The sequence below is a fragment of the Sesamum indicum genome, linkage group LG12 (assembly GCF_000512975.1).
Source record: "Sesamum indicum cultivar Zhongzhi No. 13 linkage group LG12, S_indicum_v1.0, whole genome shotgun sequence".
In the NCBI taxonomy this organism is placed as follows: Eukaryota; Viridiplantae; Streptophyta; class Magnoliopsida; order Lamiales; family Pedaliaceae; genus Sesamum; species Sesamum indicum.
In genome coordinates, this window is record NC_026156.1 from 3,909,837 (window position 1) to 3,937,499 (window position 27,663).

Below are 27,663 nucleotides of genomic sequence, written 5' to 3' on the forward strand. Positions count from 1 at the left end.
TTCCCCATCTAAACACATACTGTTTATAGATAATACTCCGGAATACAATCTTCAAATTCAGTTTTCCTTTATGGCCTTTCTTTTTTCTGGGCATCGGATCTCTTATTAACCAAGTAGTTGCAATCTTGTTTATGCCGACAGATAATTACTTTAATTCAAGACTGCCCATTGTGATGAAACGGATAGCTCAGGGCGGGGTCCGTTTAGCCATGATTCTGAATCGGGTTCTTGGTGATCATACGCAAGAGAATGATTCTTCTGTTGCTCCCACTTAATTAATTCAGCATTCAACCCCCTAGATATTGTAGTTTAAGCATTCTAACTGTTAGCCTCCAGCACAATATTACTGTGCCTTCACAAATATTCTCAGCAGCCAAATCACAACCAAAAACAGGGAAAAGTCGATTTGAATTATTTATTCAGTCATTTTTTTTCAATTAAGTTTCACTTGATCCACAAGTCTTGATTACCAATCAGCCAAAGGGAAATAGGTATATATGGGAAACTTTTTACTCAAAGAAGTTTTTGCTGAACCTAATCCGTTACAGGGTAAGTATAATATACTTATTGATTGATCGTTTTCTCTATACAATCACAAAATAAAATTGTACTTCTTATATAACTAATTGGAGTTGAATCAAACTCGTGAATTAGAAGTTTGCGGATCAAGTTTCTGCGATAAGACGCAATGGGGAATAAATTAACAGAGGTGATCAAAACGCAGACGCAAGTTGTTGAATCAATTTCGTCGCTTGCACAACAAACCTTTTGGAAAGATCAAAGGAAAAGGAAATAGTCGAAAAAGACTGCTCCATGATCTTGGTTTGATCTTTTTCCTTATTCTACTGAATGGACCCTCTGGCCCACCCACCCCATTCCTAGGACAAGTATAAATTGAATAGCAATGAGATCAATTTGATCAGAATGGGTTGCGATTAAAATAAAAGGTGAAGATTTAGATTCTAAATTATGACCTTTTATGGTTAATTAATTACACACGACCTACGGACCATTCGTCTTACGTAGTCTGAAACTGAATAGTGCGGGTCGCAGGATTCGCAACGTCAGATTCTTGGGAATATTCTGGACAAGTAGTAAATGGATCGGCCCTCAACCCATTCAATTCAACCCTAATTACAGTTGGGTCAGTCCCGCGCGCCGCTACCTTCTAGAGTTAAATTGCATGCTTCACTAATACGATGTTGGTGCATTTCATCGTAATATACATTTATATTTTTGGATGTTAGTTCAAAATACACGAACATTTTACTTTTTATAAAATTACAGTTACAGTGTTTAAAACGTGTTAGTATAATATTTTTTAAGTGTGTTTATATAAATTTCATACTTAAATAAGTATATTTAAAATTATGATTATAAAAAAAGTATTTCTTTATTTATTCTAGACACGTAAGAGTATTTGTTATATACTCTGAACAACGTGCAATAACAACTGATAATAATATAAGAAAAATATAGCCACTAGAAAATGGCCCTTAAACCTTGTTATTTTTGACCTTATTTCTCGTGAGTCACGCATTAGGAGTTATGCCAACCGCGACTATACAAGCATGTTGTACCTAGATGTCTCCATTGTCATCCTATTAAGAAATTCAATGTTGAGGCCGCGCGCGTAACTGAGAGGAGCAGGTACCCACCCCCACCACACTTTCTTGCTTGCCAAGGCTTTGATTTCAATATTTTAATGTTACTACTGTAAAAATATGATTGTTGTTGTGCTACTATATTGATTTCCAGAGTCGTGTTTTCCTACTTTCTTCCTTTCTTTTCTGTTTTTGTCGTCAAAATATGACTCCGGAGATCATGGACATGTGCAGTATCGGGTTACTATCCATATAAAAAACCCTTCATTAGAACCCTTCTCCGCTAATTGCAATCTCTCAGCTATACTTACATATACTTGTTTACATAGAATTATACGTACAGAGAAGCGCACAGGTCTGAGTTTCTGCTTGCTCATTGTGCATCAACAAACTGTGTTTTCTTTTCTTTTGGTTTATGCTCGCTTTCTGCAGGGGATTGAAAACCTTTTAACATTTGTCTGCAGTCTAACTGCTTTCTCTATATACCTGATAAGTCTTACAGTGACGTCTTCAGATCCGGAATATTTTACACTAATAGGTAAAAGGTAAAATAGAGAATGTGTGAAAGGGAATATTTTTTTGTCCATCAATGATTTGCGTTGTCAAAATATAACTGAAATAGGCCTATAAGAAAACGTTAAATCTCGCAGGGTATTGAATTTGACTAGTTTCAGTAAAAACAATGAGAATTGTACAGGAATTGCTAGCTAGCATTAAGAATGTCTCATGATGCTAGAATTAGCTTCTTCTGTTTCTTGGTAATAGATCCCTTTAGTAGAGAGTCACGAAGAGTTTTTCCTTTGAAGCTGCCAACAAAATTGATGGGAACATAGTATTCTTGTCTGTTGATTAGTCTTGGAAGTTTTTCTCTGTCTTGATCTAACTTCTAATTGGATGCATTGAACAGAAATTTCAAAGGTCCTAGTCATTGTCTTTACTTCTCCACATACTTTGGAACCTTTATGGTCCTTCCAATATAAGATGTTTTGGTGTTTTCAGTTGCAGAATTGGTGCAGAAAAAAACTTATCCAGTTGAAACTTGCTTCAGAATAGTATCAACTTTTTCGGTACTCTAAACAAGTGAGCATGGCTTTGGCAAGGATAGCAAGAAATGCTTACAGGCGACATGGAGGTGCCATGGGCACTTACACTTGTGAGAGGGATGTGCTGCGCGAGGGAGCATCTGCACACAGATGTCATTCATCTTTCGGTGGAAATATCACAACCTTCAATCAGAATGTTATAGCAGGCGGCAAGCTCTCATTCCTCTCACGCATTAGAACCTTGGGTGGTATGAATTTTGGAAGCAGGGGAATTAGAACAGCCCCTCAATGCCAATTTGCTCATGCACAAACAGCAATGGTGGAATCTGATTTGGAATATGAAAATCCCAAATTTCCTACCCTAGAAGCCACAAAACCCGGTGAAAAGCCTCGAGTGGTTGTCCTTGGCAGTGGATGGGCAGCATGTAGATTCCTCAAGGGGCTTGACACCAGTTTATATGATGTTGTTTGCATATCACCAAGGAATCATATGGTCTTCACTCCTTTGCTTGCCTCAACTTGTGTTGGAACTTTGGAGTTCCGTTCAGTAGCAGAACCAGTCAGTCAGATACAGAGCGCATTAGCCAAGGAACCCAATTCTTATTTTTTCCTCGCATCTTGCACTGGCATTGACACAGACAAGCATGAAGTAAGTAGCTGCATATATATATATATATGTATATGTATATACTTCTTCTGGTTATGTCAATTCGAGAAATCCTATTTAGCTATGTCAATATACATATATCGTATCAGTTTGTAGTATCTTTAGACTGAAAGGGATGTATTTCCTGTCTGTTTTTGACACTCAAACATGCCTGTGCATAATCCCTGAAATAGCCTATGGTAATCTGCCTTCTACTTTTACCTTAAAATACAAGCTTGCATGTTTATTTCTTGAGACTGTATGCTTACGACATATCTTAGGAAGCTTGTAGACGTGCATGAGGGAGGAAATGATGATCCCGATATGTTGACATTTAAATTACCAAAATACAACAGGTGTACTGCGAGGCAGTTGGTGATGGCAGACTTTCTCAAGAACCTTACCATTTTAAAGTTTCATATGACAAGCTGGTGATAGCTTCTGGAGCTGAACCACTGACCTTTGGCATAAAGGGGGTGAAGGAACATGCCTTTTTTCTGCGCGAGGTGACTCATGCCCAAGAAATACGGAAAAGGCTTCTCCTAAACCTGATGCTCTGTGAAAGTCCAGGTGAATTTTTACATACATTTAGTAAAGAAAAAAATTGTATGGACTGCAATGAATATCATAAGGATGGCTTTGTTATCACTTACCTTGTTATCATTTAAACACAGTTCCGGCTTACTGTTCAACAATGAACATTATTGCAGGCATCTCAGAAGAAGAAAAGGAACAGCTGCTGCATTGCGTAGTAGTTGGTGGTGGACCTACTGGGGTGGAATTCAGTGGAGAACTGAGTGATTTTATCATGAGAGATGTCCGTCAGCGGTATGTACATGTAAAAAACTACATCCGTGTCACCCTCATTGAGGTATGACTACGTCTCTCACATTTTATTAATTTGTTGAAATTGATTTTAGCTATGTCCTCTTCTTACAACTCATCTATGAACCAGGCAAATGAGATTTTGTCATCGTTTGATGTTGGATTAAGACAGTATGCGACAAAGCACTTGACAAAGGTAACTTCAACACCTTTCATTCTCATGACAGGAACATATATCCTAACTTTGCTTTGGGTCATAATTGACTGCTAGCAATCTATGTCAGTATGGAGTCCGGCTTGTACGAGGTGTCGTCAAGGAAGTTCATCCAAATAAGCTAGTTCTTAGCGATGGAAGTGATGTACCTTACGGCCTTCTTGTTTGGTCCACTGGTGTTGGTCCTTCTACGTTTGTGAGATCACTCGATCTCCCCAAGTCCCCTGGTGGAAGGTATATTATCTACGTTAACCAGTTGTTCATGTTGGAGTCTGTATGCATTATATATATATATATACCGTGGGTGTTTTCTCTGTTTGGCAATCCCTGGAATGAAATGCCTCTTTTTAAAGGATCGGTATTGATGAATGGCTACGAGTTCCATCCGTGGAAGATGTATTTGCCATTGGGGACTGTGCTGGCTTTCTTGAACACGTAGGGAGGCCAGTGCTTCCAGCTCTAGCTCAGGTCTGGTTACTAGATTTCTCTTTTCTCTTTTTCTTGTTGACCGCACAATCCACAAGATAACAAATAATGTTGTCGTTGATTAAAGTACGGCATTGAAAAATATTGATCAGGTTGCAGAACGCGAGGGGAAGTTTCTTGTCGAGTTGTTTACCAGAATTGGGAAACAGGACGGCGGCAGGGCTTTCTCTGCGAAAGATATTCCCCTAGGCGACCCATTTGTCTACAAGCATCTCGGAAGCATGGCCTCTGTGGGCCGCTACAAGGCTCTGGTTGATCTACGCCAGTCCAAGGTCAGTCTGAGTGCTCTTCTCCAAACCTATATTCCACCAGTCATCCCTAATAACAATCCAAGATCATTAAATGAGAGAAACAAAAAACTAGAGGAGGATCTTGACATTCATCTCCTGCTGCAGTAACATTTGAAATCTGTAATGCTGACCATTTTGACTGAATTATCTTATTCTATTGTCTGATTTTGACAGGATGCAAAAGGTTTATCATTAGCTGGATTCATAAGCTGGTTTATCTGGCGCTCCGCGTACCTGACGCGAGTAATCAGCTGGAGAAATAGATTTTATGTTGCTGTAAACTGGGCAACAACGCTCGTCTTCGGCAGGGACAATTCCAGGATTGGGTGAAGCAAACCTTCAAATTATGCAACCCAACCAATCTCTTACTTCAATACAGCGTCGTGCTATTATTATTCCATTGGAGAAAACTCAAAATTGCCTCTTACCTTTCTTTTTTACTCATTTGTTATAGAAGCATATGGGCATGCACAAAACCTGTTTCGCAAGCCAGAGGAGCAACAGTCTGGGATTTGAATATGATACTCTTACCATCATAATTAGCCTTTGCGAATAATGAAAATGTTGATAATGCGGATTCGCTTTTATATGCTCTCGAATGTAACTTTGAATAAACAAGTTAATTTCACGCCACAAAGAAAATTAGAGGAGAAAAAAGATAGAACCCGAGCTTCATATGTCCATCCCATATAATACCTGTCAATTAAGTCCGCGAAACCCACCTTAACCAACAAAACAGCATAGCTCAGAAATTTCATAAATTGAGCAGTTGATTTCTTTCATTTGCACATCACAATATCAAATTTTAGTGTAGCTTAAATAAGCAGCAGACTCCAAACTATACAAGAATTTACAAATTCTAGACACATAAGATGGATACCTTCCCCCTTTGTTGCACCTAAACTTAAACCTCTGCCCACAATAAATCAAGGGTGGGTTTTTTCCTAACCAGAAGTGGAATGAACCACTCAGGTCTCTAAATCTAATTTGTAAGAGATGATTGTCTTGCTCCTCTAATAAACTCTCAGAATGAGAAAGATCCCACTTCATCCAGAATGGCACAATGCCTTCAAAGACACAAGTTAATTTACCTTACATGGGTATCATACGCATCAAATAGGGTGTCAGGGACAATCAGAGGCAATTTATCTATGTACATGAACAGCCTCTTCAAATTCTCCCTTGTGATAGCTGTCATGTCTACCACATCCCTGCTGTCCAGAAACACCCATAGATCACCAGAATTTGTCCTTTTTAAACTGTCTCGGCAGAAAGGGCAAGATTGTGATCTTGAACGCCTGCATTAAGGAGACCATTCACTTATTATTAGCACTAGGAAAAGAAAATATTAGTGAAAACAGAAATCAAAACATGGCACCGATACTCAAAGAATGATATGCTTCCACAACATTCTGTAGCAGGAGGGACTACACAAACAGATGAATTTAGTGATACCTATCTAGATTCACCTAGAAGCAAGACCAACAAGATATCTGGTATATTCAATCCAACAGAAAAGAAATCGCCGTATTACAAGAATTTAAAGACAACAGTTGCAGTGAAATTCAACTCATCCAAAGAAACACAGAGCTTGCACAAACGATTGTGGTTGGAGCACCTATACTTGAGTTGGAAAAACATAAAAACATTATATCCAAAAGGTTATTGCTAAAATCCAGAATGGAAGCCAACATTCAATCTTCAAAAAAGTACAATAATTGTATCTGATAAAAGTACATTGTCCCCATTCAGAACCCAGACACTATACATATCATAGGTTGCTGATCTTTATTAAAATTGTTAGGACCAAAAAATCAACGAGATTTTTTAGAACCTTAAAAGACACCAGATAAGAGTTAAGAAGCATGATGAGAAGATGATGAAGAAATGAAAACCCTGGCGAAAGAGACAATTGTTCTCCGAATGGGGAGAGACCTGTAGCAATACTACCACAAACAACACTTCTCATCACCAGTATTATAGTATTCAATCTTATCCTGGAAAATGCTGTCCACAATATTTCAGTAATCATGCTTGCAAGACATTCATGAAAAACACTTAAATTTGCATGTAAAAGGGAGATAATAAGTTTACTCTATCAGACACATATCATCAGCATGCAGGAATAGGACTCTTAATTGATAAGGTCATCTGCATGCACATTATCGCATTAACTCTCTGTTGCTTGGCATGAATTTAATTCTTAACCATCATATCTTAGAGAATCTCAGACTCTTCGGGATAAAGTAATATATACCTGCATTTATTCAAAATTGAGAATAAATGCTAGGCAGAAAAGTCAAATCAAAACCAAAGAAGCAACTGTTGTCAAATCTCTAATTCAAACCAAACATTCTCGCTAGACAGTAGAGAAGGAAGAAAGTTATCCACTGACAATGCAGCTAGCAGAAAACTGGAAAATACAGTTAAGACACACCAATAATGGACCAAACAGGCAACAAGGTAAAGCTGGTAAGCATAAAGTATGTCTGTTTTTTTAGGGATTCAGCAACCAAAACTTGAAGACAAGAGAGAGACTGTACCATTCTCTGTAGCATTTCAGGCACATGGCATGGTTACAGTTTGGCAAGACTATCTTACTATTTGTCTCCATGCAAATCCCACATTCTTCTTCCCTTTCAATATCCAACTCCGAGCAACGCCTATGTTCTTCTTCATCCTTTCTCCTGTATCTCTCCATGCATACGGCTTTCTGCTTTTTATCTTCTGAATCTGTGACACCTCTTTGAAGTTGCAGTAAAGAGGGATAAATAACAGCTGGCCACAAGATATATTTCGTTCTCAGAACCACTAATTATTGGTCCTTCAAGAAAAACTGTAATCTATATCTATGAGAAACCAGGAAGTTTACCATAGAATTCTCTAATGCTTGCTTTTCTCTCGTGAGTGGACATAGTGGTTGTGCCATCAACATATACCTGTACCATGACAAAGTTTTATCTATTGCACTCACAAATTGAACAAAAGATGAGCTATGGAAGGGCGGCCAGATGAATACTGGGTAAAGCACGTCAAACAGGACAAAGCCCAACCTTATATATTAGGATTCTCAACAGTCCGAGAGCACCAGCAAGGTGGCAGTCGGTCCATTGAACTAGAAAAAGAAAAAAATGTGCAGCAGGACTGTATGACATTCTCATCTGTAGACATGCGCCATCATACTCCCGTGAAAAATCAGATGCCCTGCAATTTGCAGTTAAGACTTTAAAATTTTTAGATACAGAAAAGGAATATTATCAACTAAATACCCTGAACAGAGCAATCTGTTTAATCAAATCTCCAGTAACATGATGTACGGAAAAAATCTAATAGAAAATGCAGTTTAAGTACATAGATATTTCATGTAGATCATTTTCAAAATTAATTTCTTTAATAACAAAGTTGATATTACAACCACCTCAGTGACCTCACAGACTTGGATTATCTCCCCTTTTTTTTTGTTTTGGTTCCCATACTTTTACCACTTGTGTTCATGGAAATCTAATTACGATGAAAATCCCCCTCAAAATCATCCAGATACTTCAAAGGGAAATTTTAGAACTCAAGAAACCACGGTTAGTTGAACCTGAAAATGATACCTTTATCACAACCTGAAGCAAGCGATAAAGTGAACATTAAACTATCTTCAATTACAAATCTCTAAATCAATATGCAGAGCCCAGATTCTTATAATTATATCAGCAAAAGGCCCTACAAATACCCATAAAAATAAGATAAAATAATTGAAGGAGAAAAAAAAAAATAGCTCCAAAACTCCAAGAGCCTAACTGAACAGTTTTCCGAGAAACAGATGAAAAAATACTGAAACAAAATCATGAAATCAAGGAAAACGAAGAAATCAAGCAAAAAAAATTAACTGATCATCAAAAACACAAATCAAAGAAGAAAAAAAATCAAAAAACAAGAAACTGAGGGTCAAATAATGACTGACAGAGTATTAGCATGCTGAATATCGGCTTCGAGAACTTTGAGCGAATCCTTGAAGGACTTCCGCATTGGAGTTGCGCCGCTTACGTACATGTCTCCTTTGAAGAATTTCTCCAGTTTCGAGGAATCAAAACACCATCAGCACCGATGGTTATTGCTGAATTTCAACAGCGTTAAAAGGTAAAATCAAAATCTCAGAAAAGATGAAGAGATATTTGTGGAATTTATAAAATAAAAATTGCTCTCTAGAAAGTTTCAAAAGAAGACTCTGGGACTGAGACTGACTCGCCAAATTTTGGAGTTGTCTTCTACTACTACTACTACAGTGAGGGAGAGAGAGAGAGAGAGAGAGAGAGAGAGAGAGAGAGAGAGAGAGAGAGCAGGACACGTGGACATGAGATGAGATGGGTGAGTAAGAGAAAATTCATTCCCCTTTTCTATTATTATCTTTGTAAAGATTATCATAATCTCGAATAATTAAATTATTGGGAAATAATCATTTAAAATTCCACTAAACTTATCACCTAAGTTTAATAAAATTAAATAATTTAGGCTCCCTTCTAAATTCAATCCAATTTGACCTCCAAATCAAAACTTGTACACAATCTAATTTAATATGTGATAGTAAAGAATAAAAATATGTAGAAATAATTGAAGGTAAGAATATAAAGGGAGTGGGTAGTGAGTGATTAATAATGGAGACAAGTGGGTCAATTTTCTGGTGACGCTCTTATCCTTAACCCACACCCCCATCCCCACTTCCCTTTCTCTTATTCCTTTGTTTTTCTTTCAACTTTCTGTCTCTCTCTCTTATCTATATATCTGGGGAAGGAACAGAATGCCCAATGCCCTATTTATTTTATAATAATGTATACAATTATTAACTAAATATTAATATTTATTTATATGAATCTGCTTTTTGGGTGTCCGCCACTTTAATTAATAGCTTTGGGTTGGGGTTGGGTTAGCTTTCGGTCTACGCAGCGCCTCCTTCCTTATTGATTGCTGCGTTTTTAGTAGCTTCACCTTCCACCACCACCGCCCCCTACTTTCCTATTATTCTCAGTCAACCCCTTTAAGCATTTTCTCTTTCACAAATCCCCCAATTACGCGGCCACACCGTTACAAATGACTCCCCCGCGCTCAATGATTATGAGTGAACTTCTATATTTTGTTAAGTAAAAAGTTTTAGGTTGTTTGTTGTATTTCTAGGAAAAATTTAATAAACGAAATGTATATTATTTGAAATAAATAATAGAAAAAAAAAATACATAATTGCCTAGCTCTAATCTCAATTTAATAAAAAAATAAATGATTATGAAATGAGGGATAACATATCCCCGATAATTTAGTAGTTAAGAGTTTGCTTGGTTCAAGTAAGAGAAAAAAAAAAGTGGAATAGGGAGGGAGAAGAAAAGAATAATAGCTTTCCTTTAAATTGTTTGATATGATTCGAATGAAAATAAATTTCAAATAATTCTCCTTTCTTGATACAAAGAAAATAAATTGATAAGAAAATAATAATTTCTGTAATTTTAATGCTTAACCTTTCTCTTCATTTTATATTAAAAAATAAATAAATTAATATTATATTGATATAATTTAAGTGTAGCAAAAATTTAAGAACCTTATTAATAAAAATATTTATCAAATAAGAATAAGATATATCTTTTACTAATACATCAAAATGAGTTTTGTTCATTTATTTTAAACTGTTTAGTTTAAATAACATAAAAATTACTAAAAAATATTTTCAACTAATGGTTTCGAGTTCAAACATCAATGCGTTTGTTGATACAAAAAATAACTTTAGAGGGATTTTTTTTTTAAGAAGGGGGCGAAGAGATCCGCAACTTTCACAGTGAAAGGAGCTCGCTTACCCACTCCCCTTTCCTCCCATTGCTAGGAGCCTCGCCCTCTTGATAATGTAGATATATATATGTAATAGAGTAAATAAAAATAAGAATCGTACTTTTTTATCTTTTTGCCATATACTTTCACTTTTTCGCTCGATTTTGGATGGAAACAAAACTGGACACAAGAAGAGTTTCATATAAATTAAGTTTTACTTCACCTCCATCTCTCCCCTCCAACCAAACACCAAATTATTTTTTATACATTCATTTTTACTTCAACTTATCTTCTACGCCATTTTTCACATCAACTAAACACACTCTAAGGTTGAGTTTATATGAACAAGTTGGAAATATCGTGGATGCGTGGGTTTTCTTCTCATTTTATACGGAATTACTGTATATATTGATTGAATATTGATATATATGTATTGCTCAATTTATGAGATATTAATATAGTTATATAATTATTGTTTAAAAAATATAAGAAATAATACAAAAGATTGAATTGATTAAAAATTGTGAAAAAAAATTATAGTCAAGAAAAGAGTGAAAGGCAGAAAAATATTAAAAAGTAATTAATACGTAATCAATGACAGATCAATATAGATAAATAGCATATAACTAACTACTTCTCTCTCTCTTTTATTTTTGGACATAGCCCCCACGATATTTTATAGAGGAATTTTTGAAATTCAAAAATTGAAAGTACAAAAATAATAGAGATAGTCAAAATATTAAAAACCTTTGAACTCTATACCATAACAGTATATAACAACAGGACATTAAATGAGGTAGTTTTAGGGTGAAATTACCAGTGTCTGTCATCCTCTAGCTTGGGACCATCTCGACCATTCATTCCTCGTCTCTAATGTGGCTTTCACATACACCACAACATCAACCTCTTTTCATTTCTTTGGTTTCAGATTATCAGAACCGTTGAATTTTAGCTTGGTGTAGAAAACCTTAAACCCTGAATGAAGCAAAAACATGCATTATTAGACAAATGTTAACTTTCAAGAATTAATTATTAATAACTGTATATTAAAACAATGTGTAGACATCTACATGCTCTTATGTTTTTAATATAATTATTAATTTATTAATCCCGAAAATATGATTTTATATTAAAAAATAATATTTTCTTTATATATAATTATAATCGTTTTATAAAAATAACCTTTTTAGCTTGGGACTACAGTGGAAAAGTCGAGAATTTGAATTTTGACATGGCGTGCAGTTTTATATTTTGAGAAATGTTCAACATAGGAATTAATATTTTTACCCCAGCATTTAAGTTCACATTTCCTCAATTAATCCTACATTTATAATTCGTGTGTTAAATGTTTGGATCATTGCTGCTTTTCTATTTTTAATAAATAAAATACAGTAACAACGATTTAATTGTTCAATATATTGTATAATTATAAAAGTATCCTTAACTTTTATATAATTACAAAAATTACTATTAACTATCCAAAATCGTGAATAGTTTGTATAATTATGTTGATGATTTTTTCAGAATATATATATGTAATTATTTAAAAGTAGAGGCAGTTCATGTAAATTATATAATTTTTTTTTAATAAATGTATGTATAATATTTAAAAAATAAATATAATTTATATGAATAAATTATAAGTTAAGTGTCGTATATATAATTATTAATTTTTAAAGAAATTTAGGCATGACCGAATGACATTAGCAATATTTAAGAGGACAATACGGTAATAACATATGCGGGTCCCGCCGGTGCTAAAGTTTTTCCCAAGGAATAGTTATCAAGAATTAAATACAGTTCTCTGGATGCTTCTCTTGCCAGTCACGGACGCCACCCCCTACACCTTTTTCCTTTTTATTTTATTTTAATAATTTTTGTTAATCATTAATGTGATATTATAATTTATATGGATAATTGCTCAATCTTCCCTTAATATTTAGTGTAATTATACATAAATTTTATGTGATTTAAAAAATTATATTTATCACACATAAGATTTACTCCCGTCTAATAAATAAATCTCTTTGTTAATCAAAGATCACTGAATTTATTGATGTTAGCAAAGAAATTGAATAAAATTGATATTTATTTTAATTGATTTGCAATTGATTTATTACAGGTCAAATAAATTTTTTCCACATAAGGGTAATTATAATGGTAAAGATATATTTTCTTGCATGCATTAAAACGTAACGACGTATGAAAATAATTTTATTATTTTTTTAATTGTACATCTTTCTTTGTTTTAATTTTTTTTTTCCTTTCAGCTGTGTTTGTTATACCTTAATCCGCTCCCGGGTCGTCGCTCTGCTGCGTCTGGCCCGTCCTCTAGGCACGCAAGCCCTCGGTCACCGAGTCGACCTCATCCGCTCCCCCTCGATGTTTCGCTCACCCATGAGTTGCATGTGTAGGAAAATATTATTTTCAATAATAATCAAAATATATTAAAAATTCAAAATTATTGCATTTTACCTATTAAAAATGAAAAGTTTTATTTTATAAAAAAGTTTTTTTAAATAATATATTACGAAATATTTTATTTATTATTTAAAGAACTAAAAATTATATATATATATATATATACATAACACGAGTTTTACTCTAATATATATATATATATATAGGGATTGGATGATACCGATGAGGTGCATGAAATTGAAATGTGCATTTGAATCAATCAAAAGTGCTTATTTAATCATTGAATTGAATGGTGATGGATATGATATGATGAGATGGAGAAGGTGAGAAAATATCGGGTGTGGCGGAGTTGGCAATCTTGGTTTAAGATATAACTGACGCCATTGGATATATATTCACACACTCCTGCTGTCCAACTCACATCTCAATCTTACCCCATATATACATACATATATATATATATATATTCCAGATAATTGTCGATGTCGCTACATTAATCTCGTTTACTTGTACTATACTATTTTTATTATTAGTGTGATGAATTAAATTTTATTTATTTTTTTCTTTTCGTCCAAGAAAAATGATTGGGCAACATATGTTGATGTCCAGTCGTTAAAACAAATTCTGCTGCTAACTGTTATAAAAAGTAAATTTTGTCTACTAATATGGTTTTGTTTGTAATAAGGCCTTAATTTTATAAAAAAAAATTATGAATTTCCCATAAATATAAATTGATAATTATTTTATTTTATTTATTTTTAAATTTTTTAAAATATGTTCATCGATTTAAAAATATTAGTTTGTTGAATCTGTATATATATTTAAGGGAATAGTAGTGAATGGAGTTGGATTAAAAATTGAGAGACGTTTGAATTCATCCAGCCCAAGGAAACATATAGGTAGAAACCCACCAGGATCCAACCACTTCCCTTGTCACCCCATATATAATATTGAATTAGGAATAAGTCCAATCCCTCTGTTATTTGTCTACATTTTCAATTATTCATTTGTTCCTCATGAGTGATAGATGGTGCATGGTGCATGGTGCATCACATTCCTCCTCCACACCATCACGCCGTCCATATTGTAACCCACTTTTCTTCCTTTCCTTTTCTCTTGCTTCCATAGTCCAAAAGAAGGGCAGGAGAGACGGGGACAAAATGGTAATTGACACCAATATCCGGTTGGATTGTTTGGGCCGACAACCCACCTCTTGAGTTCATTTATAAAATGGTAATTGACACCCATAGCCTGAAAAGCCCATTACCCCACTACTGCTGATGATTGATCCTGTGGTGTTTTGGGCCTTTTGAATGACACTAATTGAGTTCATTTATAAACTTAGACTCAGCCTATAAACCAATCCAATTGAGGTTCGGATCACTGAATATGCCTATTTATTATTTATTTTTGATGATACGGTGATTTTCTTTTGAACAATTGCTTAAATTTAGGGTTGTATTATAAATACAATAAATAATAAATTAAATCATACCAAAAAATACAACTAGAAAATAATAAACTCTTTTAAGAAATATTAAAACACTTGAGTTCGATTCATGACTAATGTATTTAAAACTCGTTTGAACTCGACTACATTAATAATCAAGTCAAATTCATATACAATATTTCGAATTTGATAACAATTCGAATAAACTTAAAAAATAATGTCTTCGGCTCAACTCGAATAATTTTAAGTCCTATGTTAGACTAACGAGCACAATTAACAATTATTAATGCTACTAACAAATTAGGGTCAGACGAATCCACAATCTCATAATATTCACACTCTCAATAAAAAAATAAAAATTAAAATTAAAGAACAATTTACAGATGTAGAAATTGATAGTTAATTAGACGTCTTAAATCCTTGGTTGCATTATTAATGAAATTGGAGGTACATAGATTTATTTAATAATGATTTGAAACAAGATTATGAGGTGGTGATAGAGGGTGGACGAGCTCGAACTGATGTTGTTGGCCGCGCATGACACTCGTCTTCGCACTGTTCCTTCACCAAGTAGCAGAAGCCTATTGCCTTACAGCACCAACAGTCATGGACACCAGCGCATGGCCCCCTCGAGCAATCATACAAAGTAAATTTCTCACCCTCGCCTTCGCCTCTTCTAACACTTGTCCTACCCAACTTTTCTTCCATCTTATCTTCCCTTTCCACTCTCCATCTTCCATAATCAACACCTATTCAAGAAAAAATAAATAAATAAATAAAATTTGATGGTACAACCGTCACTAAAAAAATAAAGGGTTAATTATATTTAAACTCCTAGATTTATTGTTCATTTACATAATTATTCTTATTTTTTTTACGTAATTACAAAAAAAACCACTCCTAACAATAAAAAAGACATTATGATAGTTTGTGTAATATTGTTGACATTTCTAAAGATATATGTGTAATTTTTCAAAAAAATTATGTGGGCCGTCTAAATAATGTTGACGTTTCTGATGTGTAATTTTTTTAAAAAGTATAATTATATAAATAAACTATAAGACAAGGACCGAGTGTAGATGCAGTTATTCCCTGTCATTTGATGATACGAGCCTACACTCCTGCCCTTGTAAAAAGATGATGTAACCTAATGTTTCTTTTCTTTTCATTTGGCACTTACATTGATGAGTAGCAAAGAGGGCGGCAAGGGTGAAGGAGAAGAGAATGAGATGAGCAAAGTTATATGAAGCCATGTATTGTTCAACTCATAGTGAATTTTCTGATTGAGGGTTTTAATCATATTTATAGCAGCATGCAGGGTAGGGCCATCACCATATTACATTAATATTTCACACTAAGATTTTGAGGATTCTTGTCATATAATTTTGTTAATTGCTACTTACTTTTCTTGATACAGTAACTCAATTATGCAGCTGCCAATTATACTATTATGGGATTGCTCCAATTTTTAATCTACTTGAAATATTCTCATTTAAAGTAATCTCTATTTAGTATATGTCAGTATGTGTCATATATATATATATATATAATTTAATCGCGGAGACTTTTGGTAAGGATGAAATTTTAAATTCTTTAACTAAAAAGGACATTCTGCATTCTGAAGTGATTATGGATGGCAACAGGGGAGGTCTGCCGGAATCTGAGACCCACCCCGAAAAGGACATTCTGAAGTTACATGATTATGGATGGCAACAGGGGAGGTCTGCCGGAATCTGAGACCCACCCCGCATTGCCCTACAAAGAACCCATCCCCGCGCTGCTTTGCTTGGTTTTTAATTTTGTATTTTATATAAATATTTCAAATTATATAATAAAATAATATTAATAAATTTGATGTAGGTAGTTACATATTGAAAAATTAAATTAAATAATATAAAGAATACATTCAACTACAATAAGTGATATTATTATAGATGTAGGTAATTTTAATATAATTTTCGATCTAAAAATTATAAATAATAATCTACAAAAATATTTTAATCAGTTCATCACAAAAAATAAATTAAAATCTAACGGGTACTAATAGATTGAGCTGGTCAAAATTGAGAGTATTGTAATTTCTCAAACAACAATAATATATTTGTAATTATACCAAATCCCAATAAAACTCGTTATTAACCAATTATATAGGATGATTTATTTTGTACCCATAATTAAATGACATAACCGAGTCTGAAAATATCAAATGATATAGTATGCAGACCCACATATTGAAATCGTTAATTAAATTTTCCATGTATATATAAAAAAAGAAATTTATTAAGTGCATATGGCACGTGCGGAAATATTTATTTAGTTATTTTAAACGGAGAAAAATTAAAACAAGAGTAGATTATGGATGTAAGGAGAGTCGAGGCTGACAATTGGGCTCACAATCATCCTTGTTAAGGTAACATTTTCCTCTAATCCTACAGCACCAACAGTCAATAAGTAATATAGTTTTTGATCTAAAATGAATTATATAATATAAATAATACATTCATCTAAGTTTTAATAAGTAATATTATTTTAAATTTAGATATTTTAACATAGTTTTTGATATAAAGTGATTCTATAATATTTTTTTCCTTTTAAAAAGTATAAAGAGATAAATTGTTATATTTTTTTTATAGGGGGATAATGTGCTCATTTTCAATATCACAGGGGATAAATTGCTATTCACCCATTTCTTTAATATTATCCCTTTTACTTTTCAAAGAATGATGTTAATTTTGAAATTTATTAACCATTTATATTTATATAATTAATTATTAAATTATGAATTAAAATACCATAATCACATCATTTGAAATTAATCCCCCACATAATAAACTGATTTTATAATCAAATTTATTGAAAGCAGAATGATTGATCTGCGCATACAAAATGATCAAGTATGCGAGGTTGATTTTGAACATGCCTCGTCACAATGTATCCTAGTAAGAAAACATCCATGAATAAGTATATGGGGACAACACCAGCACTTGCCCTCGTCGCATTTCGCCGCCTGATAACAATCCCCATTTCTGGTGTTGGCCTTCACGCCGCCGCGCACCACCGAGTTTTCGTTGTCCATAATTTTTCTTCCTCCGCTCCAAGAATCAGAGCCTGTTTAAACAAAATATATAGACGTAGATATCATTGTGGAAATGGAAAATAATCAAAGATATTTAAACAAGAAAATCTAAAAACACAAAAGAAATTACAACATAATTTCAAATTAATCAAATCATTTATGTCAACTTATTACAATATTGAAATCACATAGTATATACGCATATATAGTCCTCAAGTGGACACCTCCAAGCTCGAGCGTAAGATTATTCTACGAGAGGTTTCTTATTTGAACCTTGAGTGTGGGCGCATGTTCGGTATCCGTACATATAAAAAAATATGTATATATATGCACATATATATACATATATAAAAAGTCGTGATTTCATTTATAGATATATAGAGATATAGGACTATATACTTACATTCATAAGGGACAAACAGAGCAGTCATGATTAACGCGAAGAGAACGAGACAGGCTAAGTGATGTGAGGCCATCGACAATAATCAGGAAAAGTATTTATAATGAATTTCATACACTAATGTTTGTTATATTTATAGCCCCAGCGCTGGGCTAAGATTTTAGTAAATATAGTGTATTTAGAAACCAAATATATTATGAGTAATGATTACAGAGATGTACATTGTTTGTCTAATTTTGAGATTAAGTGGATTTAATATATTCGTCCCGTAATATTCAGTTATTTTCTGTCAAATTTATAAGAATTACTTCAGATTTATGAAGCATAGATAAATATTTTGATATACAAGATAAACATAAAAGTCATTTTATTTGTTACTATATTTATATATCTCAAGACTTTCTTTGATCAAATTGGTTCAATTTTGACCAAATATTTGAATTACTAAGAAAAAATTTCATTGACTAAAAAATTTCATTTATTTCAAATTCTTTGTATTTATCTACAAAAATTAAGAAAAAATTTCATTGACTAGAAAATTTCATTTATTTCAAATTAAGAATTTAATTTGTATTTATCTATAAAATCATATACACAATATTTATTTTCAAAATTAATACTTATCCATAAAAAATTCTGTTAACAAGATTACGATACAAATTCGAACTGTATTTATCCTAAGTAAACTCTAGAAAAATATCATTTATTTTTAACTTAAGAATTTAGTTTTTATTTATCTACAAAATTATTTACACAATATCTTATTTTAAATTAATATTTATTGTTGGGAATTCATCCCAAAATGATGAGCCCAAAAAATATACAACCATGACTATCATATTTAGGTGCCTGTATATTATGTGATGAGGGCGCAATGGAGACACATACTCATCTATTTTTTTGATGCCGTTATACCGAAGATATCTGACAGCAATTCGGCGGAATGTGCGGTTTGAATGGCCCAATAGAGAGTGGCCACGGGATGTTGAGTGGGCTGCAATGAAATGGAGAGGACAATATTTCATTAACTTGACTCATCGTGCACTCATTGCTGCTTGCATCTACCACATTTGGAGGAACGAAATTTGAGAAGTTTTGAGCATACGGAGCGACCACAGAGCATCATGACCACCATTATTATGGAAGATATTAGACAAAGAATTATCAGTGTTAACTTATCTCGTTCTGTTAGTTCATGTGCGTTATATAGATTATGGTGTATCTCTTGGCCGGTTGAGGGACAAACCACCAGTTGAGCACTGTTGTACTGTACGATCTTGTTTTATTAATGAAACTTATATTTACCCAAAAAAAATAATATTCTTTGTTAGAGTTATAACCATAATAATATTAAAATAAAGTGAAAACATAAAAGGACCTGGACAAAATATAAGAGGCACAGGGAGCCAGATCAGGGGAGGAAGCACACAACCTCATCTGCAACAACCCACCACCGATTTCCTTCGTCAATTGCTCATTCTTTCTTCAGTTCAAGGGGTGCTTATTTATACTGAAGAAATGTAGAAGAATGAGAAAATTTTGGGTAGTGGAAATCATTTCCAAAGTCATTGAAGATGAAAAAAAAAATGGAGAACAAGAAAAAGAGGAGAAAGCTATTGTCTTGGGCAAGAAAGGGGGGTGGAGGGGAGAGAGAGTTGTAGCAAATAACAATGAGGGTTGGTTTTAGGGGTTTTATGCGAATGGGTTGGGTCATAGGTTGGTGGGCTGAGTCGGCGGGTTGGGTCATCAGGTGGTGGGTTGCGCTGCAGGGCCTACCAAATAAAAATGGTCCTGGGCCAAAATCCAACAAATCCCCCCTTGGACCAGGACCCAAAAGGGAACTCAGTTCTAGGGCTGATCTGGCATTCATCATACCAAATATACCTGCAAAACAGAGTTGTTAGCAACAAGATTCGAAAAATAATATCGCAAGCACTAAGCACAACATAGCACCCAACAATTAGCAGTAAGTACAAAACACTAAGTTATTTTTGCACCAAGCAGATAGCCACGCTATAAACCTGTAGCCACCGAAGCTAAATCAAACAGTCACTCAGGTGCAACCAGCCACTAAGACATATAAGCAACCATGTTGAGACGGAATATAGGCTATATACAGCAAATGGCATTCTCCAAGTGAGATATTTGACAAACAAGAATTAAAAGCACATTTTCACCATCTTTCATGATTGCGATATCTTTTTGTAAATGTTGTTGCTAACATCTTTTTTGCAGCAAAATTAAGGACTGTGATGTTTTGCCAAATCCAACCCCTTGGGTCTGATTCTTACTTATGGGTCCTGGTCCAAGGGGAAATATGTTGGAAATTATTGATCCAGTACCATTTATGGTTGGCCCAAAACCCTCGGCCCAATCCCTCACTCACTTGGATGGCAACCCGGTCCACGAACTCAATCCGTTGTCTCAACCCACTTCTATGACCCGCCTTCTTAACTCCCTAACCCCAATCCTTCCCTCCAAAGCCCTTCATTTTCTTCAGCCGATTGTTTTCCTCTTTCTTGAAAAAATCCTCCACCGCCTTCGTCTTTAATGTCCGACCATATAAATCTCTCACCCTCTTTTCTAGTTTGTTAGAAATCGAATAGAACAAGAACAAAAGGAAACCTTTTTTTTTTTGTGAAATACTTCGTGACAATATTTTTCTGTGTGAGAAGGAAAACTACTTAGTGTTTTATGAGTAATTCTAAGTGAAGCCTAAGTGGTCTCTTTGTGGTTCTTTATGTCTTTGTGCCTTGGTGGCTTTGTGGGTTCTTTGTAACCCTGAGGATTGTCGGCCTATGGTGGTGGTTGGGTATTCGATTGCCGGATCTGAATCCTGAGCCAATTACTTTACTGTTTTCATATTGTATATTTCTTTTATCTGTTATTCCTTTATTCATTAATCTGTAAATTATTGTATAAGGGTTTTTCATACCCACCATTATCTCTGTAATAGTTTATAGGGCTCATCACTGTGGGAATAAACTCCCAACACTTATACATACAAAATTCTATCTTGAAGATTACGATACTAATGCAAACTATATTTATCTTAACTAAATTCAAATTTTAGAGTATCATATATTATTCATTTACAAATATTATTTATTTTAAATTTAATCATATAATTTTTTTAATATTTTAAACTTACATTACTCTCTTGGTATATACACATATATGGTCCTCATGGGACAATTCAATATTTCGGACATGCATAAGACTTTTTAATGAGAGGTATCGTGTTTGAACTTTAAGTGCGTATATATGTTGGGTGTGATGAGTGTTATATATATATATAGACACACACACACACACACGAACACATACATAAATATCTATATACATGAGCAATGATTATGAAGATACTGCTCGTGAAATCTTATCGTTGAAGTGGATACTATATAACTTTTCCAAAATTTTCAGTGTTTATGTCGGGTTTATGATGCAAGATAAATATTTTGATATACAAGATCAATATTTTTTTTGAAAGGGATGTATCAATATTTAAAGTAATATTATTTGTTAAAATATATATCTATATATCTATTAAATAGCAAAATGTTGTTTAACTAACTATATATATATATATCTACAAAATCATCTGTACAATATTTTATTTTCAGAATTAATACTTATCCATACAAATTTCTATCTTCTGGATCTTGATACTAATTAAATTTCATTTTATTTTATAATAAATTTAAATTTAAGAGGAGTATGTATTATCCGATGAAAAATATTATTTATCTTATTACTATCATTTATTAACAATTTAACCATACTTTTTAGTGCCTCATTTATTGTTTTAAACTTACACCACTCTCTTATATGATAAAATAAGTTTTAATTTAATCCAGTAAAATATTTATTTTTACAATATAAATCTTTCATTAAAAAATTCTTCTTTTTTATTCTTTTTCTCAGTTTTGGAATTTATTTGACAATCAAGCTATATATATAGCAGAACTACTGATCGATCAAATATTCTTTTGAAAATTTTAATTTATTAAAATAATATTCATTGGTTAGAAAATCTTATCTGTTCTAAATCAAGAAAATTTAGACGTATTTATCTGTAATTTGTGCAGATAAACATACTCATTGGTAGAGACTCAATCCAAACTAAATTTATATTTTTTTAATGGGTCTGAATTTGGATATAACATTATTCATTGAATCCAAATTTTTGAACGTAAATGCCGAAAATAAATTGAGATGGGGAGAGATCATTTAATTTAAAACGAAAGTAATTAATTATAGAGAATGGTGGTGAGCGGTGGGGGGTGGAAGGGGACAGTGCTTGTCGCACGCTATTCTAGTAGCCCAGCAATGCGTTAAATAACAACACCAGCACACTCTTTGGTTCTCGCAGCTGCTCTTGCTGCACCCAGACAAGTCAACTTTCCTCCCTAATTCTCCCACCCTTCTCATCACCAATTTCTCCTTCCTCCCACTCAAATTCTCAATGCCTGATTAAACAAAAATTTTAATATATTAAATAATTTAATTTATATTTGAATATAATAAATAAAATTATTGAAAAAAGAAAGCAAGATTAGCTAATAAGCGGTACTTACATTGAAGGGGAGGTAGTAAAACAGCCAGCGTCAATAAAATGAGGACGAAATGAGAAGCCATAATTCATAAATCTTGTGATGAATTATATACTACACTACCCCCTTTTCTCATATATTTATACATCAAAATTTTACTTAATTTAAAACCCTATATTTTATTTTGAGATCTCATTATTAATATTCAATATTTGAGTATTGATTTTTTTTCCAAATATACGTAGCCATTTATGCATACTATATAAATAATTATAATTTCTTATATAACTTGTAATCTGTAATATCCCAATTCTAAAACTAGAGACTCGAATAACTTGAATCTGATCATTAATTATTAGACATTTTTTAAGAGCAATTACATTTATACTCCTAATCTATGAATTATTTATACAAATCACTCATATTTTTTGCATAATTACATAAATAGACTATAGGTTAAAGAGTGTAAATCATAAAAATCAGGGGTTGTGGAAGCACGTGTAATTATCCATAATTGTAGAGATAATGTGTTGAATAGACCATAGATTAGAAGGTGTGAATATATGAAGAAAATAGATTATGGTTTTAATTACTATAACTTGTAATGTAATGATTCACTCAAAACAATTCATTTAGGGGCTGATTCGTATGGAATGATTTTAGTACATTCGTCTGTTTGGTAATCAATAAAATTTAAAATTTAAAAATTAAAACTTAAGAAAAACAACTAAGCAATATATCTTATGGGTATGACCCAATAATGATTAGCCCAAGAAAGAATATTAATTTAACAGCAAAACATTGAATATTTTGGGAAAATTATATAGTGTCCACTTCAATCATAACATTTCACGAGCTGTATCTCCATAATCATTACTCATGTATATAGATATTTATGTATGTGTTCGTGTCTATATATATATACTCATCGCACTCAACATACAGATGTTCCCAAAGTTCAAACACAATACCTCTCTTTAAAAAGTCTTATGCATGTTCGAAATATTGAACTGTCCCATGAGGACCGTATATGTGTATATACAAAGAGAATAATGTAAGTTTAGAATATTAAAAAAATTGTATGATTAAATTTAAATAAATGATAATTATAAAATAAATAATATTTCTAAATGAAAAATATATGATACTCTAAAATTTGAATTTAGTTAAGATAAATATAGTTTGCATTAGTATCGTAATCTTCAAGACAGAATTTTGTATGGATAAATATTAATTTAAAAAATAAGTTATTGTGTAAATAATTTTGTAGATAAATACAAACTAAATTCTTAATTTAAAATAAATGATATTTTTCTAGAGTTAATACATTTTGAATTTGTATCGTAATCTTGTTAACAGAATTTTGTATGGATAAGTATTAATTTTGAAAATAAGATATTGTGTATATGATTTTGTAGATAAATACAAATTAAATTCTTAATATGAAATAAATGATTTTTTCTAGTCAATGAAATTTTTTCTTAGTAATTAAAATATTCAAAAAGCACCACAAAAAATGTTTGGTCAAAATTGAACCAATGTGATCAAGGAAAGCCTTGCTATATATAGATATATACATATAACTTTTTATAATAGCATTTTGGTCCTACATCTTTTTAGTTTTCACAATTTCAATTGTTCTTTTTGCATATTCCACCCTTCTTGCCGAGAGAAAGTGAACTCCGGAGAACAAAAATACTAAATTGTGAAAATTAAAAAAATATAAGACCAAAATATTATTCTAAAAAGTTCAAAAAAAAAATGCCAAATAACCTAATTTACGAGACAAAAAACACATTTAATTCCAAAGAAAACATGTCTAGACCAATAACTACAAATATTATTACAATATCCATTACATTTTTAACGAAGAATAATATTCAAAATCCAGCATTAAATACTCTAAATTAATATTAAACAGCAGCACGTAGTTTAAGTCATGAGGTAATTCGGAAACATAATTGGGTTGGTAAAATTTGGCAAGAAAATCACACAATATTTTGACATAAAGAGCGTATGTCAAAAAATTGGGAAGCAATCTCTCTATAATCTTTATTCAATAAAAAATCTGAGTTTTAATAAGAAAATTACTAAAGTTGTTAGCCTCATACTACACCTATAAATATAACAAATATTAGTATACAAAATTCATTACAAATTAATATTTATCTTGTTTCTCATCAATGGCTTCCCGTAGCTTAGCTTGTTTCATCCTCTTCTCAATCACCTTCACTGCATTGTTTGTCCCTTATGAATGTAAGTACACATTGATACATGTATGTATATATGTATAAATATATAATTAATAAAGGAATTTGATATTTTGTCTGAACAGGCTTTGAGAATTGGAGTGGAGGAAGAGAAAATATGGTGGCGGGCGAGAAGATCAACCTAGGATGCTACAAGACGAGTTGCCAGAATCAAGGGGTGTGCTGGTGTTGTCCCAGTCGTCTTCCAATCAGATGCTGGGCTACTCGAATAGCTTGTGACAAAGACTGTCAAACATAGCACACACATTCACAATTATAGCATTCTCCCATCAATAATAAGTCTCTTCTTCAAATTCTCTCACATCACTTATCCTTTTTAATTATATGTAAACCCTAATTACATAATTATATTAATATTTTAATGAATGGAGAAATTAGAATGTATTGACGAGTTTGGCTCATTTGCAATCTCAGTATTGAATAGTTTTTATTTTTTTTTTCTTTTGGCCAATGTGCTTAATTTAATTGACAAAATTAAGATTTCATAACTTCAAAGTTATGGGTTCGAACCCTATTAATTTATGAGAAATTGAGAATATTATTTTACTTTTAAAATTAAATGAAGAATAATGTAGGCGTTCGGCCCAAAATAACTTTTTTATTTCTTCGAAATATTCTACCAACTATATATCTCATTTTATATAAGTTTTTTTTTCATTTTATTTGAATAATTTTATATTTTTTTATTATTTTTAATCATATTAATTAATCAAATTAATATAATGTTTAATTTGTCAAAATATGAATGTATCATATACATATAATTACCACTTTAAATAAACAAATAAAAATTAACGCAACACAAACAACTCATGGGAGTGTTGAATTTAATTTAAAACCACATTATTGCAAAAGCATATATATATGTCTAATTATGACAGTTTTTGTCACAATATTCGGGTGCAAACCAACATCGGAATACAATTTTACAACACCAGCATTGAATATTATGACCAGAATCATCACGGCATGTTTCCTCCGAGCACCCCGTCAGATTTAGTTTCACACCTTCCACCAGATGTTTACTTGTGCTCATATTCTCAACGCCTGTTCAAATAAAATCCACAATTACAATAAATAAATATATATATATATAATTATTAAAGGAAAAAAATTAATATATTTATGAACTTACATCAAATCTAAGACACCATAAGTTCGAATCCACCATAATTAAAAAATACCCTTGTCTACTATCATATTTACCCAAACCCAAAATAATTAAAGAAAATAAAATAGGCGTAAAAATCATCGTGAAAATGGAAAATAATCAAATTATTTAAACAGGGGTTTCGTTAATAATTAGGTCATATATTGTAACTTATCAGAAAATTAAAAAACACTCAATATATGCATACATATATATATATATATATATTCAAGAAAAATAAAGGGTTTATTTAGACATATAAAGAATTTATAATTTGATACTTACATTCGTGAGGAACCAACATGGCAATCAGAATCAATGGGAAGAGAATGAAATGGACTAAGTTATGTGAAGCCATTGACAATAATCAAGAAAAGAATAGATATTTGTAATGATTTTCACATACTAATGTTTGTTATATTTATAGCTCCAGCACTGGGCTAAGAACTTTACTGATTGATTTATTTGGAAACCAAATGTTTTATTAAGTAATGATTATAGAGTTATTGCTTTCCAAATTTTGAAATTGTTATATCTTCTATTCAAACTATACACTGATTTTTTCCCAAATTTTACTAACCCAATTAATTATGCCAAGCCTTCTTTCGCCATGTGATTAAGCAGTCCGATTTTGGGTTTCGAGTGCAGACGGAGAATTTTTTATGTTGTTCTGCCAATTTTTTTTGCGTTTAATGGCAGGTTTTTAATTTTTATCTTTTTTAATAATTAATGGGTTTTTACTTATTAATTAATGATAAATATTTAATTATTTATCTATCTATACTTTATTATAAGTGAAAGCACCACTCTGGTGTCTCACTTTTAATTGGTTTGCTAATTTGTATATATTTTTTAATATTTGTTTATTAACTTCCCCACTCTTCTATACCCCCAAATTGCCACTCTTTTCAACTTTCACTAACTTTATTTTTGTTTTTTTCAATATTAATATTTAACAAATTATTACAATAATGTCTAATCAACGCCTATTATTACAGTGGAAATAAATCATTTTTCAACCAGCAACATGTTAAGAAATCCTTTTCCATCCAATATAATTTTGCATATGATAATACCAAAACTCATTTTAATCGCTAATTTTATCGTGTTCAAATTCCTCCTCTTTCCCGCCGCTCTTCGTAAATAAAATAAATATACATCACATGAAAATAATTTTTTTTTATATTAATTTAACATAAAAATAAATTTAAAAACACACATGGAATGTGTCTTATTATGGATGGGTAGTCATTAACATGCTTTGTCACAGTCTAGTCTAGTAACAAAACATTTGCTATAATAAAGATGGGGACAACACCAGCACACCCGTCGGTTAAGGCAGCCGTCGGACCGATAGCACGCCACATTTTTTCTGGGGCCTCTCACGTCGCTGCGCATCACCAATTTTTCATTTCTCATAATTTTTCTCCCTTCAT

General features: G+C 32.3%; 4 protein-coding genes and 2 long non-coding RNA genes across 8 annotated transcripts in view; 3 read left to right on the plus strand and 3 right to left on the minus strand.

Annotated features, from left to right (window-relative positions):
- LOC105175485 (endonuclease 1) overlaps positions 1-378 on the plus strand; it is a 2,300-nt gene extending 1,922 nt beyond the window's left edge. The window contains exon 9 of the mRNA XM_020698422.1: positions 30-378. Within this exon, the coding sequence (XP_020554081.1) occupies positions 30-275 (246 nt within the window). The 3' untranslated portion in view covers positions 276-378. The remainder of the gene's footprint in view (positions 1-29) is intronic.
- LOC105175488 (internal alternative NAD(P)H-ubiquinone oxidoreductase A2, mitochondrial) lies at positions 1,495-5,693 on the plus strand. Of its 3 annotated transcripts, none has more exons than XM_011097936.2 (9): positions 1,495-1,650; positions 2,604-3,296; positions 3,650-3,863; positions 4,004-4,164; positions 4,249-4,314; positions 4,403-4,566; positions 4,686-4,800; positions 4,911-5,090; positions 5,283-5,693. In XM_011097936.2, the coding sequence occupies exons 2-9, from the start codon at positions 2,691-2,693 to the stop codon at positions 5,436-5,438; spliced, it is 1,662 nt and encodes a 553-aa protein (XP_011096238.1). In that variant the 5' UTR covers positions 1,495-1,650; positions 2,604-2,690; the 3' UTR covers positions 5,439-5,693. The 3 variants fall into 3 exon arrangements, with proteins under 3 accessions (XP_011096238.1, XP_011096237.1, XP_011096239.1); XM_011097935.2 differs by lacking the exon at positions 1,495-1,650 and adding an exon at positions 1,735-1,959; XM_011097937.2 differs by lacking the exon at positions 1,495-1,650 and adding an exon at positions 2,033-2,522.
- Positions 5,861-9,357, minus strand: LOC105175489. The gene is made up of 5 exons (XM_011097939.2): positions 9,061-9,357; positions 8,162-8,312; positions 7,981-8,047; positions 7,652-7,886; positions 5,861-6,406 (listed from the first exon to the last, which is right to left on the minus strand). The coding sequence occupies exons 1-5, from the start codon at positions 9,147-9,149 to the stop codon at positions 6,196-6,198; spliced, it is 753 nt and encodes a 250-aa protein (XP_011096241.1). The 5' UTR covers positions 9,150-9,357; the 3' UTR covers positions 5,861-6,195.
- LOC105175490 lies at positions 15,191-16,037 on the minus strand. The gene is made up of 2 exons (XM_011097940.1): positions 15,959-16,037; positions 15,191-15,527 (listed from the first exon to the last, which is right to left on the minus strand). Exons 1-2 carry the CDS (start codon positions 16,029-16,031, stop codon positions 15,262-15,264), a joined length of 339 nt encoding a protein of 112 aa, XP_011096242.1. The 5' UTR covers positions 16,032-16,037; the 3' UTR covers positions 15,191-15,261.
- Positions 17,615-18,364, minus strand: LOC105175491. The gene is made up of 2 exons (XR_848902.1): positions 18,258-18,364; positions 17,615-17,886 (listed from the first exon to the last, which is right to left on the minus strand). It is a non-coding gene; the product is annotated as an uncharacterized LOC105175491 (long non-coding RNA).
- On the plus strand, positions 24,959-25,461 carry LOC110012995. Its single transcript, XR_002288105.1, has 2 exons — positions 24,959-25,063; positions 25,143-25,461. It is a non-coding gene; the product is annotated as an uncharacterized LOC110012995 (long non-coding RNA).